At 58.0% G+C, this 18,373-nt stretch overlaps 1 protein-coding gene across 1 annotated transcript; it reads left to right on the top strand.

Moving 5' to 3' along the window:
- Nucleotides 1–4,086: 4,086 nt before the first annotated feature.
- On the top strand, nt 4,087–14,684 carry DACT2 (dishevelled binding antagonist of beta catenin 2). The gene is made up of 4 exons (XM_024997160.2): nt 4,087–4,385; nt 10,269–10,401; nt 11,528–11,791; nt 12,561–14,684. Exons 1-4 carry the CDS (start codon nt 4,149–4,151, stop codon nt 14,081–14,083), a joined length of 2,157 nt encoding a protein of 718 aa, XP_024852928.1. The 5' UTR covers nt 4,087–4,148; the 3' UTR covers nt 14,084–14,684.
- The last annotated feature ends 3,689 nt before the right edge of the window (nt 14,685–18,373 follow it).

The raw sequence follows: 18,373 nt of genomic DNA, 5'->3' as shown, positions 1-18,373 counted from the left end.
CCTCTCTGACCCCCGCAGCCCCAGGCCAGCACTGGGACTTCACAGCCCTTCTCTGCCTGCCCCACGTGGAGGACAAAACCCGCAGCTCTTCGGGGTTCTTGATTCTTTCTTCCCCTACTTCCCCTCCTTTTCCATTCTGGACAGTTGATCGGTTACAGATAGAAAGATGGATTGATGGGTCAATGGATAGGTAAACAGATTAACAGGAGCTTCCCTGGTGGCTCAGTGGTGGAGACTCCACCTGCCGATGCAGGAGGCTCAAGTTCAATCCCTGATCTGGGAAGACCCCACACGCCACAAAGCAACCAAGCCCGTGTGCCACACTACGGAGTCCCTCGTCACCATCACTGAGGCCCGTGTGCCCCAGGGCCCACGCTCCGCACCAACAGACAGGCCGCTGCGGTGAGAAACCCGCCACGCTCAACAGCTAGAGCAGCTCCCGCTCGCCGCAACCAGGGAAAAGCCTGAGCTGCCACGAAGCCCCAGAACAGCCCAAAGCGGACAAATCAACTTTTACAAAAACAGATGGCTGGCTAGATGGTAGACAGATGAAGGGACGGACAGACAGATGACACCCAGAGCTACTGATACAGATGAGGTGGTCATGCGGGGGCGCAGCGTCCCTGTTGGTAAGACGCAAGGAGCACTGCATGCAGCCTGATATTCCCACTCAGAAAGACAGCGCAACCCAGGAGGGAGCCTCAGCGAGACGAAATCAAGGAGCAGCCTTCAAAACAACTGGTTCTGAAAGTACAGCATCTTCAAAGTGCTAAGTGATGGGCCAGGGACAGACCAGGCCCCTGCTCCAGGCCGAGAGGCCAGCAGCAAGAAAGGTCAGGTCAGTGCATTACTCTGGAGGGGGCTGCTCTGAGCCAAAGGACGTTAAGTGGGCTAAAACCCGCACTGGGTCTGAAAATTAGATGATGATTATGAACCAATGACAATTTCCTGATTTTAAGGACTGGATTTGGTTATTTAAGACAAGTTTGTACAGGAAGCACACACTAAGACGTCTGGGGCAGTAAGTATTGCACTGAGACGCGCCTGTGAGAAAAAGTAAATTGTGAGCGCCCCGTCTCGTACAATAAACAAAGGCCGTTTTAGGTGGATTGTAAATTTAAATAAGAAAGGTAAAATGATAACATTTCTAGAAGCGGCTTCACATAATATCTTCAAGCTTTAAATAATGTTTTTGGCTTTCCTGAAGCAAAAACTTCTTTAAAATCACCCAAACAGGATCAATGATAAGTAAGACTACATAAAAATTAAGAACTTCTGTTCCTCAAAAGACACCATTAAGTGAGTCACAGATGGGGAGACAACAGATGACCAAAAAAGACTCATGGCCAGTCTTCCTCTCTAAATCTCTCTTTGGATAAATGTAAAGAGGAATCATACTTTTTTTTTTTTTTGCTTTTTGGTTACAAAGAAAGTAGCATTAAGAATCGTTAATAGACTCATTTTATAGTTTAGAAAATTGAAGGCAAAAGAGCTTGGAATTGAGGTCTCTTTAGTCTCAGCCTAATGTTTTTTCTCAATATTAGATAAGATAAATATAGATAACCAAGGGAAAAAACAAAAGAAACATAACCTGAAAAACTCAATGATACAGACACTCAAGAAAGTAGGAGTCAATGAGAATTTCTTCACTCAGGTAACAGGCACCTAATGAAAACCTAGAGCTCACACTGTACTCAAGAGTTCAAGGCTGAACGTCCCTCCCCCTCCAAGAGCAGGAACAAGACAAGGACGCCTGTTCTCACCACCTCTATTCAACCTGTGCTAGAAGCTCCAGGCAGAGTGATAAGGCAAGAAAAGCAAATTAAAACCATCTAAGAAAGCAAGAAATGTGTCCAGGTGACACAATTTTGAAAATTTTTTAAAATGCAAAGGAATCCACTAAAAATCCATTAAACTAATAAAAAAACATTCAGAAAGCTTGCATGGATCAGTATACAAAAATTAATTGCTTATTTCTATATACTAGCAATGAACATTCTGAAAATGAAATTAGAAGACGTTTCCATTTATAATAATTTGAAAAGGAATAAAATTTGTAGAAATAAACTTAACAAAAGAAGTGCAAGATTTGAACACTGAAAACTACAGAACACTGTTCATTAAAGGCCTAAACAGGTGGAAAAACCACCACATTTATGGTTCAGAAGACTCACCCTTAAGGCAGCAATGCTTCTTCAGCCAATCGACAGATGCCAGCTGCCTCCTTTGCAGAAACTGACAAGCTATGCTTAAAACTGGGGTGGAAGTGCAGCGAACCCTGAATAGCCAAAACAGTCTTGAAAGAGAGCTGTGGGTGACTCACACTTCCTAACTGGAAAACTTACTACAAAGCTACGATGCTCAAAACAATGCAGAATTGGCTTAAGGATGGACAGACACACTGGTGACACAGAACTGAGAATCCAGGAATTGATTTTTCTGAATCAACTGATTTTCATCAAATGTCCCAGGGCAATTTAATGGGGGAAAATGTCTTTCTAACAAATGGTGCTGGGAACACTGAATATTCACATGTTTAAAAATGAAGCTGGATCCCTACCTCATAACATGCACAAAAATTAACTAAAACCGGACCAAAGACTTCAACATGAGCACCAAAACTATTCTTAAAATCTTAGGGGAAAAAAAAGCACAGATATAACCTTTGACCTTGGATTAAACAGTGGTTTCTTAGACATGCCGCTGAAACAGCAGGCAACAACAAAAAGATAACTTGGTCTTGGTCAAAATTAAAACTTTTTGCTGCAAAGTACACTATCAAGGAAGTGAAAGGACACCCCAGAGTGAATGAAATACTTGCAAATCTTGTACCTGAAATGGAAGTGTTTCTAGAATACACAAAGAATATTTACATTCCAGAAAGAACACAAACCAGTTTTTTTTAAATGGGCAAAGGATCTGAACAGACATTTTGCTAAAGACAGCCAGTAAGCACGTGAAAAGGTACAAGCATCGCTGGCCTTGAGGAAAATGGCAGTCAAAGCCACAGCGAGACCACTTCATTCATCCTAGAACAGCCAACACCAAAAAGAGGAGTGTTGGTGAGGGTGTGGAGCACTTGGACCCCTCAGACAGCGCTGATGGGTCCGGGAAATGATGGGAAGCAGCCTGGCAGTTCCTCAGAAGGCTGGACACAGACATTACCAAGGACCCAGCAACTCCACTCTTAGATAAACACTCGAGAAATGCAAACATCTCCACACACACACACACACACACACACACACACGAATTCCATAGCAGCACTAATCATAATAGTTACCGCAAAGTGGAAAACAGCCTGTTAAGGAATAAACAGATAAATAAAAGCGAGTCCTGCCATACAGTGGGACAGTATTTACCAATAAAAAGAAATGAAGTAATACTTGCTACAACGTGGATGAACCCTGAAGCATGATCAGTAACAGAAGTCAGTCCAAAAAGACCATCTCTTGTTTGATTCTATTTGTATAAAATGTCCCAAATAGGCAGCTTTATGTTGGGGGTGCCCCGGGAGGAATGGACGGCTGGCGAGGCAGGGCTTCTTTGGGGGAGGGAGCTAAAAGCCCACGAAGGTGACTGGGTAATAGTTCTTGGTGAGTATACTAAGGGACCATTGAACTGTATATTTTAAAAGGGAATTATATCTCAATAAAGCTTTCATTATAAAATTTAAAAAAAAAGGACAAACAGGCTTCTAGGAAAAGGGGAGTTCTTTTTCAAAGTTCTAATATATTTATAATGGTAAAAATCCTACAATGCGATACTATGCAGCAACTTGTTTTATAAAACTTGCTTTTAACCTGAACAAAACCTCCCACCGCCTTCGGTCTATTTTCACACCTTCCCGCCGCCCGCGCGGCGGCTCTTCCCCCGGAGACTCCCTCCTGGGTCCCCGCGCGTCCTCCGGAGCGCCTGGGAGCGCGCGGCCCGGGTGCCCAGGGCGCGGGGCCCCGCCGACGGGGCGGGCCCGGGGGCGGCCGCTGTGACCCCGGGGCGGGTGCAGACACCGCCTCCGCGGCCACCGATAGGTCCCAGCCTGCCTCGGCGGCCCGCGGGCCGGGGGCGGGGAGCGGAGGCCGCGCGCACGGCCGGGCGCTCCGGAGGCCGGGAGCGAGGCCCGGGCGGCTCGCGGGGCCGAGCGCGGGATGTGGGCGCCGGGCGGCCCGCCGGGGCCCGCGGGCTGGGACCGCCGCCGGGTGGGCGCCAGGCTGCGCGCGGCGCTCGCGGGGCTGCACGAGCTGCGGGGGCTGCGCGCCAGGCAGCAGGCGCGCGTGTGGGGCGCGCTGGCCGGGCCGCCCCCGCCGGGGCCCGCCGCCCCCCGCGGCCCCCGCGCCCAGGAGCTGCGGCTGGAGGCGGCGCTGGCGGCGCTGCAGGAGCAGCTGGTAAGGAGCGCGGGAGACGCGGGGGGAGCGGGGGCGCGCGGGGCCGGAGGCGGCCGATCGAAGGGCACCCTCGGCGGCCTCGGAGGACGCAGCTCGGTCCCAACGCAGACGGACGCGGAGGCTCCACGGATGCGGGTGCTGAGAGCTGCCCGGCCCGCCCGCACCCTGGGGCTGCGCCCGGCTCTGCGTGTCGCCCGGCGCACACAGACTCTGAGGATGAATTCCTGTGTGTTGGAGTTTCCCTCTTGCGCTGATAAGAACGCATCAAATCGGTTTGCCCTGCGGGGGGCTCCTTGGAATGCCTATTCCGGGAGCTAGTGTTTCCCTGCGGAGTGGGTCGGGGGACAGAGTGCCACGCGCCCCTCAGCTGGCCTGCGCCCAGGCTGAGCTCTGGGGTCGTGTCCTTGTAACTGGACGTTGGGGGAAGCATGGATCTGATGAGGCCTCTCCAACTTTAAAATGTAACCTGACCTAGGAAAAGAGGTGTGTCCTCTGGACGGAGAGGCGGTGGGACCAAGCCTCCTGGGCCAGCAGCGGACTCCTCCACACGCGGGTTCCTTTTGTGCCACTGAGGACACTCAGCTCACTGCCCGGTTATTGATCTGCTGTGTGATTTCACTTCATATATTGGCGTCAGCTGAAGAGAGTTTTTGCAGGGTTGCTGTACTTTTTTTAATGAAAAATTAGAAGGCTTCCCTGGTGGCTGAGGCGGTAAAGAATCTGCCTGCAATGCAGGAGACGGGTTCGACCCTGGTTCAGAAAGGTCCCCTGGAGAAGGGAATGGCTACCCACTCCAGTACTCTTGCCTGGAGAATTCCATGGACAGAGGAGCCTGGCGGGCTACAGTCCATGGGGTCAGGAGTAGTCAGACATGACTGAGTGGGCTACAGTCCACAGAAAGATGCCTGTTTGAGAACGGACTCTATTACTCCAAGTGGAAAGTCTTTTGACTGAGAAGTTAAATCGGCCCTGTTTAAAGTTGCCGTCTGTACAAAGCAGGCTGGATGAAGCTGCCACCTTGCTGTCAGCTTAGCGCAGTCATGTCGTGTCAGTGATTGGTGAGCTGCTTCTGGGTTAGAGAATCCGGAAGCCCAGTGCCTTGCGATGCTTCCCAGGACTCCCGCTGTCTCTCCACACTGTCTCCTGATGGTGCAGCCTCTCCTCCTGGGATCCCCCGGCTCCTCCATGGAGGGAAGGAGCCAGTTCCCAAGTGGGACTTTATAGGCTTCTCACCGCCCCATCTAATCCAGTCAGAGCTGCAGGTGTAGCTTCCGTGTGTGTGTGTGTGTGTGTGTGTGTGCGTGCGCACCCAGACACAGCCTCCCTGGAGGAGGTACACACAAGCCTGCCGAGGTGCCTGACACGTGTGTGACGGGAAGGAGCTCCGGGTGCTGCTGTGCATTGTTCTGTGGGGGCGCTGGAGCACAGTTGATGATTAATTGAGCTTAAGTCATATACAGATCAGACTTGTGGGTTCTCAGCCTCTAATTACAAGTAGCCTTTTGGGAGAGAAGATCAAACCGGTTTTTTTGTTGTTTTTTTAATGTGGGGACCAGAAGGAACACGCACGCTTTGTCTTGAAACTTTGTTCTTGGCACAGACTGTGTGATCAGAAGGGAAGAAGAATTGAGTACGTGTGACATCAGCCCAGCGATTAACAGGCTCACATCTTTCTTACAGGGAAGGTATTAGGAGGGATCCCAGTTCTGTGGTGAAGGGTGCAATCGCAGGGTGCAGTCTCCATCTCTGTCTCACACTTGGGTAACTCACGGCTCCGGCAGGGGCCCCTGCCGCCCGCCCTGGGTTAACCTGGGCAGGGGCGCCAATCAGGTGTGAAGACAGGAAGAACCTTTATGGGACCCGCAGCAGCTTTGTCCCAGACGCCCCAGGTGCCAATGAGCTCGAGCACCTGGGGGATTTGTGCTGCCTTTAGGAGCGGTCCCCACGCCAACGTTTACCACGAGGAGCTGCGCCTTGTTAATTGCTGCGGCTGAAGTCACAGCAGGAAGCGTGAAGTAGGTGCTTAGTGAGTCTTTGTTGGATAAGTAAACGAGCTACCGTTACTGCTGATAGCAAAGGGGAAGAAGGGTTCAGTGTTTGCCGTCTCTGCGTCCTAGACTTCCAAGCTCATGAAAGCCCCGTGACCTCCGACCCTGCCTCTGTGGCCGGCGCTGCGGTCACCTCCGTCTTCCGGGGCTGTCCTTCCCCGAGACGCAGCTGCCCTTCCCGTCTCTGTCAGGGTCAGGTTCCCAGCGGCCCTGATGAGAACCCTTGAACACCCCAGAGAGCCTGCAAGCTCCACGTCCCGCCAGGAGCCGCCAGCGTGAGAGGGGCCCGGGGGAGACAAGAGGGCAGGCTCTGGGCACCTGCCGGGACCCCGTGGGGAGTGTCCCGCTGGTCACGCTGCCCGGCCCGAGCGGCAGAGGCTCCTCCTCCCTGGTAGGCACTGGCCTTTAGCAGGGGCTGGAGGTCTGACTGCCGTTGGAGCCGCAGCGTCTGGTGCTGTCCTTGGGCCACTGGTGCTTGCGCCCTGACCTCTCGGGAACACGGACTGGCTTGAGGTCACGGGGCGGCACAGGGGCGTCCACAGGCCAGGCCGGGCCCCCTTGTGCGGGGCCGGCGCCCGTTGTCCCCGAGGCTCACCTGGGACCCTGGCCTTCCGAGGGCCTCTCCTCCAGCCGGGTGGGGCTCTCGCGGTGCCATGGGACTGATGCCCAAGCTGCTTCCTGTGCGTGTGCCCGGGTTTCGGGGAAAGGGCGGAGGTGTTCTAGATCCCGTCTCTGTACCCTGAATGTGGGGACGTTTCCCCCTCTTGCCCTCCGAATCTGCTGCAGAGCTTTGAGAGGTCCAGAAAGCTGGGTTGCAAATGGGAGCGGAAGGGCCAAACAAGAGGAAATCAAATCCACCTCTGCAGCCTGTGAAGTCAGCAGTTCGAAGACGGGCTAAGCCAGACGTCTGGTTGTAACGGCATTCCCTGGGTAGACGTTCTCAAGCGTTCATGGTCACAGAAAGTTGTTCCCCGGGGAGCTTGTCAAAGTGCAGGTTCCCAGGTGCGTCCTAGTCTCAGTTAATTGGTGTGGCAGGGAGCTTGGGGGTCTGAACAGAGGCCCCCAGGGCTCCCCGCCCCTGGGAACCCTGCTGTCTCTCCTCCACAGCAGACCCTCGCCCCTCGCGAGGTTTGGGGGACTCAGGACATGCTTCCCGAGTGAGCCGGAAGGCCTGCAGTGCGTCAGGGGCGTGGGAACAGTGAGGCTCGCTGCTCTGGAGGGAGCCCATGCGGCATGGCCATCGCGTGTACTCCGTGGTGACACTTCTGCCGCACGCCTGTCTCTGCAGAAATGCAGGCGAGCGCAGGAATGCTGGGTGCCCGGCTCTGCAGCGGGCCATGCTCTATGCAGGTTCCGCAGGAACCCCTGACTTAGCACAGCCTTAGAGCCCACGGAGAAGCAGAGACACAACCCCCCATGGAGGACGGTGTGCATCGGGGTGAGACGCCCTGTTGCCCTGCGGCGGGGTCCTGGGGACATGGTCATTCCCTGGAAGGTACCAGGGCCTTTCGACATTAAACAGAAACCGCCAGCCGCAGCCAGGCCAGGCACACGGTAATCGCAGAGCATTTATTCCAGCACAGACAGGCCAGGGTCAGTTTTGGTAGGGGGACGGGGCTGGAGAGGGAGGAAAAAGCCAGAGGGGGCCTCTTTCAGGAGGAAGGGGCTTGAGGCTGGGGAGGGAGGTGGTCTCGTCGCTGAGTTTAAACCCTGAAGTGTGGTTGAGCAGGCAGCTGAGGCTTCCAGCGGCCCCAGGGCCTCCTGCAGGAAAAACTCCCTTTGTTTGAATCTAAGTGATTCTCCTTGGCTGGAGCCTGTCCTGGAGCCTGCCCCCAGCTCTCAGGTTGGGCCGTCCACCTGGGGAGGGTTTCCCTCTGTGAGAACATTCAGGGACAAAGGTGGCCAGGAGGTCTCGGTGGTTCTGAGTGTGTAAGACGTGAATAAACTCAGGACTGCCTTTCACAGTGTTACGATTACAGATACTGTTCCACGAGGCTGGAGACTGTCTTGCTGCAAAACGTGGGGGTTGTTCTGAGACCCCTGCATCGGGTCCTGGGGAAAGTGGACTTGGACAGGATGGGTCCACCCACCGGGCGCCGGGCTCTTGGCCCCTAACCCGGAGCAGCGTGCCGACGGCGTCGTCCCATGAGGATCAGCAGCTGCTGCCACCTGCTCTGGGACTGGCTTCTCGTATTATTGAAATTGCTGAAGTAATTACTCATTTCCTATATAATAAACAGAAATACAATTAACCACCTTCTTACAGGAAGACCCATATAATTACACTAATTATTGGCCTTGAACTTCATTGGTAATCAAAACGAGAGATTTAGGCTGTGAGCCTCGACAGCGGGGCGCAGTTTTCTCACTGAAGGAAGGGCGTCAGCGTTTGTGAAACACGGGTGCCGTTTCACATGCATGTGACTCGTGTGTGCACGCGTGTGGGCATGTGTGGTAAGCATTGGCCGCATACACGTGTGTGTGTTACATGATACGCACACGCGTGTAGTTAGCACTCACAGTCACGCATCTCACAGCCGGGGCAGCCAAAGCCTGGAGCGGGACAGAGCTGGGAGGTGGGCCCTGAGACCAGAGGGCGCTGGGCAGCACAGGCTGCACCTGCCCCGGCGCCGGGCACCCCCTCCTGCAGGCCCGTCCCGCTCCCTGGAGCCCTGCAGGGCCATCCTCAGCGCCTCCTGTGCGAGCCGTGTGTGTGTGCGTTGCTCATGTCGTGGTCCATGCGCGGGCTGGAAAAGAATTTCCAGACGTGAAGCAGAACGAGAGGAGAATGGGGTTTATTGTGTGGGAGACGCTGTTACAACAGCAGGCCGGCTCAAGGGAGGGCCCACCCTGAGCAGGTCCTTGCGTCTTATGCCAGGGTGCCAGGCGCGGGATGGGGCCTCGTGGGTCGTGCGCTGGGTGCGGGAGAGGAAGGCAAGCACCTTCTCCCTGTGCGGTGGGAGGGGAGACAGGTCACGCTGCTCGGAAGGACCTGAGGTTTGTTAACGGCCAGGACACAGGGGAGGGAAGGACGATGAGGGTCTGGTTTGTTCTCTGCCTCCGTTCCAAGGGCCTGCTTGTTCAGTCTGGTCTTTGATCCTTGAGATGCCACAGCTGTCGTGTCCAGCTCTCTGTGGCCCCAGGGACTGTTGCCCACCAGGCTCGTCTGTCCATGGGATTCTCCAGGCAAGAATACTGGAGTGGTTGCCATTCCCTTCTCCAGGGGATCTTCCCAACCCAGGGATTGAACCCAGGTCTCCTGCGTTGCAGGCGACTTTTTACCATCTGAGCCAACAGGGGGGCACAGCTGCGCCATGTAGGCTACAGCTCTGCAGAAGGTGGAGCCCTTTTTCTCTCCTGGGGACTCTCCTGTTCCCCCCCCGAGGAGCTGAAAGCCCAGCCCCCTGGTGCCACGGACGGACCGCCGTGAAGGGACGTGGTGGCACAGGCGCCAGACGCAGGGTCCACGGGGCGCGAGCCCGGGGCAGCGGGCTCTTGCAGAGATGGAAAGACCTTGAAAATACCCTCCGGGCTCCTGCTGGAGTTGGGGACCTGGGGCTGGTTTAGATCCCAGTCCCTCTCTCATAAGCTGCGTTACCCTGTCTCCTTAAAAAGGAAGATGTCTAAGTGACTATTGCTGATTCCAGCGTCTGTACCTGGGAAGAGGAGCTGGCGGGAGGGCCGGGAGGCCGTGTGCGGGGCGGGGAGCGGGGCTGCAGGCCGGGGTTTGTCGGGGGGTTGGGGAGGTTGCCACATGTGAGGTGGCTTCATGAGGCGCCCCAGCCTCCTGGTCTGTACTCAGAATGGGTCCGTGCCCCGCTCTGTCCCTTCGTAGGACCGCTTGAGACGCCAGGACGTCGGCCTGCAGACGCACCTGGACCAGCTGGACCGGCAGATCAGCGCGCTGCAGCTGGACGTGCGCAGGGGCCCCGGCGAGACCGCGGACAGCGACAGCAGACCCAGCTCAGGTACGCCGGCCGGCGAGCCCACCGCTGCTCGGGCCCCGGGGTCAGCGCGCATCACGGAAGGATCCGAATGCTTTCAATGCTTGTATTTAAGTGCGATTGGGAAGAAAGGGGGCTTCCCAAAGGGCGCTGGTGGTAAAGAACCCGCCTGCCAATGCAGGAGACACAAGAGACGCGGGTTCGATCCCTGGGCTGGGAAGATCCCCTGGAGGAGGGCACGGCAACCCCTTCCAGTATTCTTGCCTGGAGAATCCCATGGACAAAGGAGCCTGGTGGGCCACAGTCCCTGGGGTCGCACAGAGTCGGACGCGCCTGAGCGTTCACAGGAGAAAAGAAGAGAGTGCTGCGTGCGCTGTTTAGTTGGGAAGTTTAGTTTAGCTGCTTTGGGGGGAAGAAACTGCGTGAGTTACTCTCCTCTCTCTGGGCCGAGGCACGTTCTGGGCTGTGTCTGGGTGGAGCCGATGTGGGAGCTGCAGATAGCGGCTTTTGTGTGGTAGCACGGCGAGTTTTGAGGCCGTGGGTTTATGCAGCCTAAGGGCAGAACCGCGGCCTGTGTGACCTGTGTCGAGCTCGTTCAGGGCCACACAGCAATGATTGGCAGCCTTCTGACTGACACGGTCCTGGGCACCTGGCTTCCTCTCCAGGTGCCAGGCTTAGACAGCAGCTCAGACAGCAAACCCGGGAGACCAGCGTCTCCCCAAGGACAGTGCTCTCTGCCGCGTCTTTCTGTCTTTCTGTTTGCAAGATCCTTCCGCTGGCTGGGTTGTCAGGCCTGTAGCAGGGCCGGGCTGGGGCCTCCCTGAACGCGACCCCTTTTCTGGTTGATGCCTCAGATGGAGTTTGAGGGGCTCAAGGAGGGAGGGGAGAAGAGGGTCCCACTCCCAGGGCCAGACGCCAGTGGTCACGTTGGGGAGTGAGCCAGTCATCCCAGAGAGGGGTGAGCAGGTGGTGAGCAGGTGGTGGGCGGGGGTGTGGGCGAGGCTGGAGGGCCCGCTGACCCCCCGGGTCGGGGTAGGGGAAGGAGGCAGCGGGGGTCCTGGGCATTCCCGCCCCGGGAACCCCCCTGAGCCCCACAGCCCCCTCGCACGGGGTCCCCTGGACCACACTGAGCACCTGTGTCCCCCACCAGGCTTCTACGAGCTGAGCGACGGCGGCTCCTGCTCCCTGTCCACCTCCTGCACATCCGTGTGCAGCGATCACGTGTCCTGCTCCCTGGGCACCTTGCTGCCCGCCGCCCCCAAGGCCAGGCCTGGCTCGGGGGACTGCCGGCCCCGGTCGGCTGACGAGACCGCCGTGTGTGGGGTCCCCCTGCCTGCGTGGGGGCCCCCGGCCAGCGAGGAGGAGCCAGGCCAGCTATTCCAGGAGGAGCCCCGGCCGCGGCCGGTGTCCACAGGTGAGGAGAGCCAGACGGTGGGGGACCCCCTGGGCCCTCGAGCCCCCCCTGAGGAGGTGGGGGCAGCCCCGAGCTCACATCCCGGTGGGGGCGGCCCCGACCTGCCAAGCACAGAACAGGGAGCCCTGTGCTTGTAGGGGGCTTCCACCCCAACAGGGGCTGCTCCAGGGTTTCCGTGGGCTTTTGGATGGACAGAGGAATCAAAGGCCTGCTTCTGTTCGTCGTAGCAGGGCTGTGGTGATGAAAAGCACGTTTATTTATTTAAAACAAGCATCCGTCCACACCCTTCCGTGGCCGGCCTGGGACCAGGCTGGAGCAGAGCTGGGCATGGATGTGGAGAGAGCTCAGCTCACCCGTGGCTCCCCCACCCCGGCCCGCAGACGGTCCCCACACTCCCCATCCCTCAGATGGTCCCGAAAGGAGAGACCCCTCACTCCTGGTGCTGGACCTGAGCCGGCGGATGTGGGCGCATCTGCAGACGTCTCAGGGACGGTCTGCCCTGTGACCTTGTCCCCGACCCTGCTTCTCGCTGCGTCTCTGCACCTTTGCCGCACGAGGGCGGAAACTGAGCGTCAGGGTCTCGGCCTCGCCCCGCCGGCTGTGGCTGGAGCTGCCCAGGTGGTGGACGTGCGGAGGCTGCCCGCGTGTCCAGACACCGCGTGTGCGGGGCCAGGGTTGTCCCGCCGCAGCTGGGCGGGGGACGCTTCCTGCCCCAGGGCAGTGCCTGCGTCTTCCCTCCTCAACGCATCCCTCTTTTTCTCCTTCCCAGGTGACCTTGAAAGGATCCTGCCAGCCGATGTGGGGCTGCAGAAGGCCGGGGCACACCCCACGGCCGCTCCCTTCCTCTGCCACGGTGTGGACCCCAAGTACCAGTGTGACCTGGTGTCCCGGGGTGGCCGGGAGGTGTATCCCTACCCCAGCCCACTGCACGCCGTGGCCCTGCAGAGCCCACTGTTCGCTCTGGCCAGGGAGACGCCACAGAGCGAGGGCCACGCGCCCCCACACCCGCCCCCCGCCAGCCCCGCAGGCCCCAGCTCCGTGCGTCCTGGGCTGGCCTTCGAGGCTGGCCCAGCCGCAGCTTACATTGAGCGGCTGCTGCGGCTGCGGGCCTGTGGGAGTGCCCGGGGGCCCCCCAGAGGGAAGGCGTCCCCAGCCCCGCTGCAGCTCGGGGCCCGGAAGGTGGACGGTGAAGGTGGACTGGAGAAGCCGGCCTGCACCCCCGGAAGGGCGGTGGTGAGCGGGGCTGCCAGTGGGGACGGCCTCGCCCGGCCGCCACCCACACCCTCTGTAGGCACCCCACGCCCCAGCAGCCATCCCGAGGGGGCACGTGGCCCATGTCACGGCCATGTGCACTTGGAGGCCTGTCCAGATGCCCCCCAGCTGGCCTGTGGCCGGGCCCCCGCTCCCCGCTGCCCTGCTCAGCCGTCGGTGCTCGCTGGCTGGCCGGGCGGAGGCAGGTGGCCAAGTGGGCGCGTGGACGGACGCTGCATCCACCCTGCCCTGGTCGCCAGTGGAGCTTCCCCCCCGGGGCCCCCCAAGACCAAGCCTGTGACGGTCAGGAGGGGGCCCAGCAACAAGACGCCAGGGCCCGGGAGGCCGCAGCTGCAGTGGGGCGCCCTCGGGATCCCCCGGCCGCCCCCAGAGTCGGGGGTTGCTCCCCGGAGGCCCACGCTGGCTGCAGAGGCGCCCGGCCGGTCCTGCTCCGAGTCCAGCCTGTACCCTGTGTCCTTCTTCGTGCCCCTGCTGGTGGCGCGGCGGGAGGCTCACCGGGCGTCGGCTCAGGCCTTGTTCCCCTGGGAAGCCGCGCCGCTTGGGGCGTCCGGCGGGGTGGCGCGGAAGAGGCAGCGCCGGTGGCGGTCCTCGGCGGACGTCTCAGCCCGGGCGCGCCCGGATCCCGGACTGGGGCCCCACAGGCCCGCGGCCCGGAGAGGGGGCGGCCCACGGCCTGTGTGCGCCAGGCCTAGGCCCCTGCCAGCCCTGCAGGATGCCCGCGCCCGCAGCGCGTCGGACGGCTCGGAGCGCTCGGCCGAGTGCGCCTCGCTGCTCCTCTCCACTGCGGCCGAGAGCAGCGGGGACGAGGCCAGCGACCACACCACCAGCCGCTTCGGGGACGCCGAGTCCAGTGGCAGCGACTCGGGGGGCGGCAGGCGGCTGGGCCAGCGAGCCCGCAGCAGCTCCAGGCTGGCCCTGCCCCCGGTGCCCAGGCTGTGCCGCGTCAAGGCCTCCAAGGCCCTCAAGAGGAAGATCCGCAGGTTCCAGCCGGCCGCCCTGAAGGTCATGACCATGGTGTGAGGGGCGGGCCCGCCGGCAGAGGGGCCTCCGGCCGAGGACTGACCCAGCCTCGCTCGGGGTTTGGTGTGCAGGCTGCCGTCTGACACCTCTGCTTGGTCCCACCCAGAAGCCGCCCCTTGACAGGGGTCCCCTCAGAGGAGCTGCCGGGGTGTCCCTGGGCAGTTGCCCCTGGGTTAGGCTGTGACTCTGGTGCGTCGCCCACAGGGCCCAGTGGATGTCTCCAGGACTCCAGGGTTGCAGGCCTGACATCCAGCCTCCCAGGCCCTGTGCCCCGAGCCCGGGATGGGTGCCCTCAGTCCTGTGCACGTCGGGGGGCGGGCGGTGAACCCGATGGCTGCAGCGCTGTGCTCGAGAAACGGGGCTGGAATATGCATCCTTGTCAGATGCTCCAGGTGAATAAACACCGGCAATGTGTTGTCTTTGCAAGTCAGTCTGAGCCTGTAGCCTCCCCCTTCAGGAACATAGCTGGTGGTCAGCAAACCCTTGTCCTTCACACCGTGAGGACGCCCTCTCACCCCGGGGGGAGGACGCGCTTCGTGTGAGTCCACGCCGCAGTCTCCAGCGCTCCTGTGTTGAGCATAAAAGTGCTTTTGAAAAGAAACCCTTGTCCGTGGTGTTTATTTTTCAAAGGAAATTTCCCTCAGCTTTTCCAGAAGGTGGGATTTTCGGGGAATCTGTTTGCTGAGAGCATCTTAGTTTGTAGAGCACTTTACCCTGAAAATTTCCAGGCTGCTTCTATGGCTTGGAGGCAGAGAGAAGGCCTGGGGGGCAGGGGCGTCCCCCCTGGGAAGCCTCAGGGGGTCTGGGCTCCGTCGGCCCCTCCTGGGCTAAATGCACAGATTGGCAGAAACTTTTGAAGGCAGACAACAAGAAAGCAAGCTGAAATAGTAGATTTTATACTAGACACTAGATAGTCATGAACAAACAGTCTCAAGAGGCACTCTTTGGAGATTAACATTTTAGAATAAAGAAGTTCATCTGTTCAGACTGGGTGGTTTCCAGAAGTGAGGGCAGAACAGAAGGACTGCTTTCTGTACAGCCTCTAAAATGCCGCTGTTTCCAAGGGCTGGGCACAGACGTCGATACCCAGGCCTCCGCTGAGTCTGGATAGAATTCCCGCGTGGGCCTCATGGAATCCACTTGAAAGGGTCTTCCTAAGCTTTTTCTAAAGCTGTATTGATATTTGGAGGAAGAAGCCAAACCTACCAGTGGTGGGTTTTTTGGTAAAAGGTTGTACATGGGACAGGCACTTCCCTGGTGGCTCAGCTGGTAAAGAGTCCACCTGCCACGCAGGAGACCCTGGTTTGATCCCTGGATCGGGAAGGTCCCCTGGAGAAGGGACAGGCTACCCACTCCAGTGTTCATGGACTTCCCTGGTGGCTCAGCTGGTAAAGAGTCCGCCTGCCACGCAGGAGACCTGGGTTCGATCCCTGGGTTGGGAACATCCCCCCTGGAGGAGAGCGTACTCTTGTCTGGAGAATCCCGTGGACAGAGGAGCCTGGCAGGCTACAGTCCAGGGGGTCACAAAGGGTCAGACATGACCGAGTGACCACAGCACAGCTCATAGGACATTCTCTTTAATGGTCTAATTCTCATCCATGTGGCCTGAGAGGGGAGGGGTCCCTGAGCAGGTGGGGGTCCTGTGAGAGGATCCAGGGGCTGAGAGGCCAGCCCTGCCCCGGTCCTCACAGTGTCCACAGCCTGCGCCCCTCACTGAGCACCCTGGAGAAACGGCCGTGAGGCTCCCTTCACAGTGCGTGTCCTGCTGTGTTTGACGTCCTCTCTTGCATCGGGCAGAGCTTCTCCCAGTTCAGGGGCCGCAGTGCCGCATTTGCAAAGTGCAGACTTCCTTTGTCGTCATCAGGGACTGTCCTTGCTTCATAGAGAGCCCCCGGGCTCTGTCTCTGGCTAAGGTCTTGCAGGGTCAGTGCAAAAGGGGTGCAGTGGGTGTCCTGACAGTGCTTCTCTTTCTCGGAAGCCAGGCTGTTTCCTCATGATTCAGCCTCTGAAGTGAGCCAGATAGGAATGCGTCCCCACCCAGAAGATGCTGGGCCTGTCTGAGCAACCAGCGATCAACTGTGCCAAAACCCAGTAAAGTAACCATGCCAACCGACCAGCCAGTGATCAACCGTGCCAATAACCCAGCAAAGTACCCATACCACCCCACCAACCAGCGATCAACCGTGCCAATAACCAGCAAAGTAACCATGCCAACCGACCAACCAGTGATCAACTGTGCCAACAGCCTGTCCTCCTGGACAGCCCAGGAGGTCACGGTCGCAGAGGAGGCTACGGCCAGGTAAAGAGCAGATAGAGGGCCAGACAGACAGCGAATCAGGCAGACAGACGGCGAGGGTCTCTGGCCCCTGGGAGCAGCACAGGCAGGCTGGCAAGCGCTGTGGGGAAGGCTCTGTGGAAAATACCTAAAGGCACAGAATCAAAGTTGAGAACATGTGCGACAGTAGACAGAGCCCGCCCCCAGCCCAGAGGTGCCAGAAACTCAGAGAAGAAAGATGCTCAGGGAAGGCAGAAGGTCGAGGGCAGAGTGTGCAGAAACAGAGATTAACTGAGACATTCCATGTATTTGCCTGAATAATTTGTGTTTTTAGCATGTTTTTCCTCGGAACAGATATGGTCGTAACTGCTCAGGATGAAGGGAAGACAAAGCAGGCAGCTGCTCTGGGCTGAAGGTGGCCTGTGACGGGGAGGGCGGAGGAATACTCAACGATGGGGGTCCTTCCAGTGCATTAGAAGGTGGGTGAGCTATTTCCCCATCCCTGAAGCCAAAAAAAAAAAAAAAGAGATTTACTCTCTGACTGTTGAGATCATTAGGAAGCATTTGTAATTTCCAGCATGACTGAAATACAAATATTCTAGCAAGAAAGAGAATATATAAAGGATAAACTAGTTCTTCAAGTATCAAAGTCAAACTAAGATAGAAATTAAACAGATAAGAATAGCTAATTCATAAAAATTAGAAAAAAACATGTAATTGTATCAGGAAGATACCTCAGCCATTTTATCAAACAGCCTTGTTTGATTTAAGGGAGCAGGTTTTTCTCCTATTACCACCTGAATGTGCTTATCCCCGGGTTCCTGCGCTGACCCCCTGACCTCCCGTGGGATGGCATTAGAGGGGGTCCTGGGGAAGAGACGAGTCCTGAGGTGGGGGCCCCGGGGGAACTGCCCACGTGGGAAGAGCTCACGCGGGCGGTGCCCCTGCAGATCCAGAATAAACCCGCGCCCACAAGCACTGCCATCTCAGAATCCCTGTAGTTTAAACCCCAAGAGGGGGTGGCTCCACACCCACAGCCCGTCAGCAGGCACAGAGCGGGAGGGGGAAGAGCTGAGGAAGAGAGCACAGACGGCTGCAGGGAGGAGAGACTCGCCCCCTGCCTACTTCTCCCACAACCAGGGGGTGGCTGGGTGACCACCCAGAGCCTGTCTTCACCGCTGCCTGCACTCAGGCCCCTTCACTGAGCCCCTGCTGTTCACAGGAACCGCACCAGCTGCTAGGGCTTGGGTACGGAAACCCAAGACGCCGGTTTTGGGGAAGCTTTGTCCACTTGGAGGAAACGCAGCCAGCAAGGGTGACCTGCTGCCGCTGCTCTTTGGAGCTCAGTCGTGTCCGACTCTGCGTCCCCATGAGCTGCAGCACGCCAGCTTCCCTGTCCCGCACTGTCTCCCAGAGTTTGTTCACACTCATGTCTATCGAGTCGGTGATGCCATCCATCTCATCCTCTGCCGTCCCCTTCTCCTCCTGCCCTCAATCTTTCCCAGCATCAGGGTCTTTTCCAATGAGTCAGCTCTTAGCATCAGGTGGCCAAAGGATCGGAGCTTCAGCTTCAGCTTCAGCATCCGTCTTTGCAATGAGTAGTCAGGACTGATTTCCTTTAGGATTGACTGGTTGGATCTCCTTGCAGTCCAAGGGATTCTCAAGAGTCTTCTTAAGGATGACCTAGCAGCCCCTGAAGAGGTCAATGCCTGGCACCCGGGCCCAAAGGAACAGTGTTTGGACTCCACGTAGACAGCGCAGTTAGAGGTTTAGCTGGGGGAGATGGGGCAGTGGGGAAGGAGGCCACGGCCGAGCAGGCACGCGGAGCTGGGGTGGGAGGGAGGCTGAGTGGGTCCAGCGGGGTGCTCCCAGAGAGTCCAGATCTCATCCTGGACGTGGGAGTCCTCGAGGCGTGGGAGTGAGAGAAGACCACCCCCAGTGGGGGCTGTCCACGCAGGGCTGCTGAAGCCAGGGGTCAGCGTCCGGCAGAGGCTGGGCAGACGGGTGGGGGAGCT

This window comes from Bos taurus, chromosome 9 (genome assembly GCF_002263795.3).
Source record: "Bos taurus isolate L1 Dominette 01449 registration number 42190680 breed Hereford chromosome 9, ARS-UCD2.0, whole genome shotgun sequence".
NCBI lineage: Eukaryota > Metazoa > Chordata > Mammalia > Artiodactyla > Bovidae > Bos > Bos taurus.
This window is presented reverse-complemented; position numbering and strand designations above follow the sequence as displayed.

Bases quoted from the DNA above. Each gene is read 5' to 3' on its own strand.
- DACT2 (XM_024997160.2), top strand. From the start codon at position 4,149: ATGTGGGCGCCGGGCGGCCCGCCGGGGCCCGCGGGCTGGGACCGCCGC. The intron at 4,386-10,268 runs GTAAGGAGCGCG...GTCCCTTCGTAG, and splicing joins CGGCGCTGCAGGAGCAGCTG to GACCGCTTGAGACGCCAGGA. The intron at 11,792-12,560 runs GTGAGGAGAGCC...TCTCCTTCCCAG, and splicing joins GCCGCGGCCGGTGTCCACAG to GTGACCTTGAAAGGATCCTG.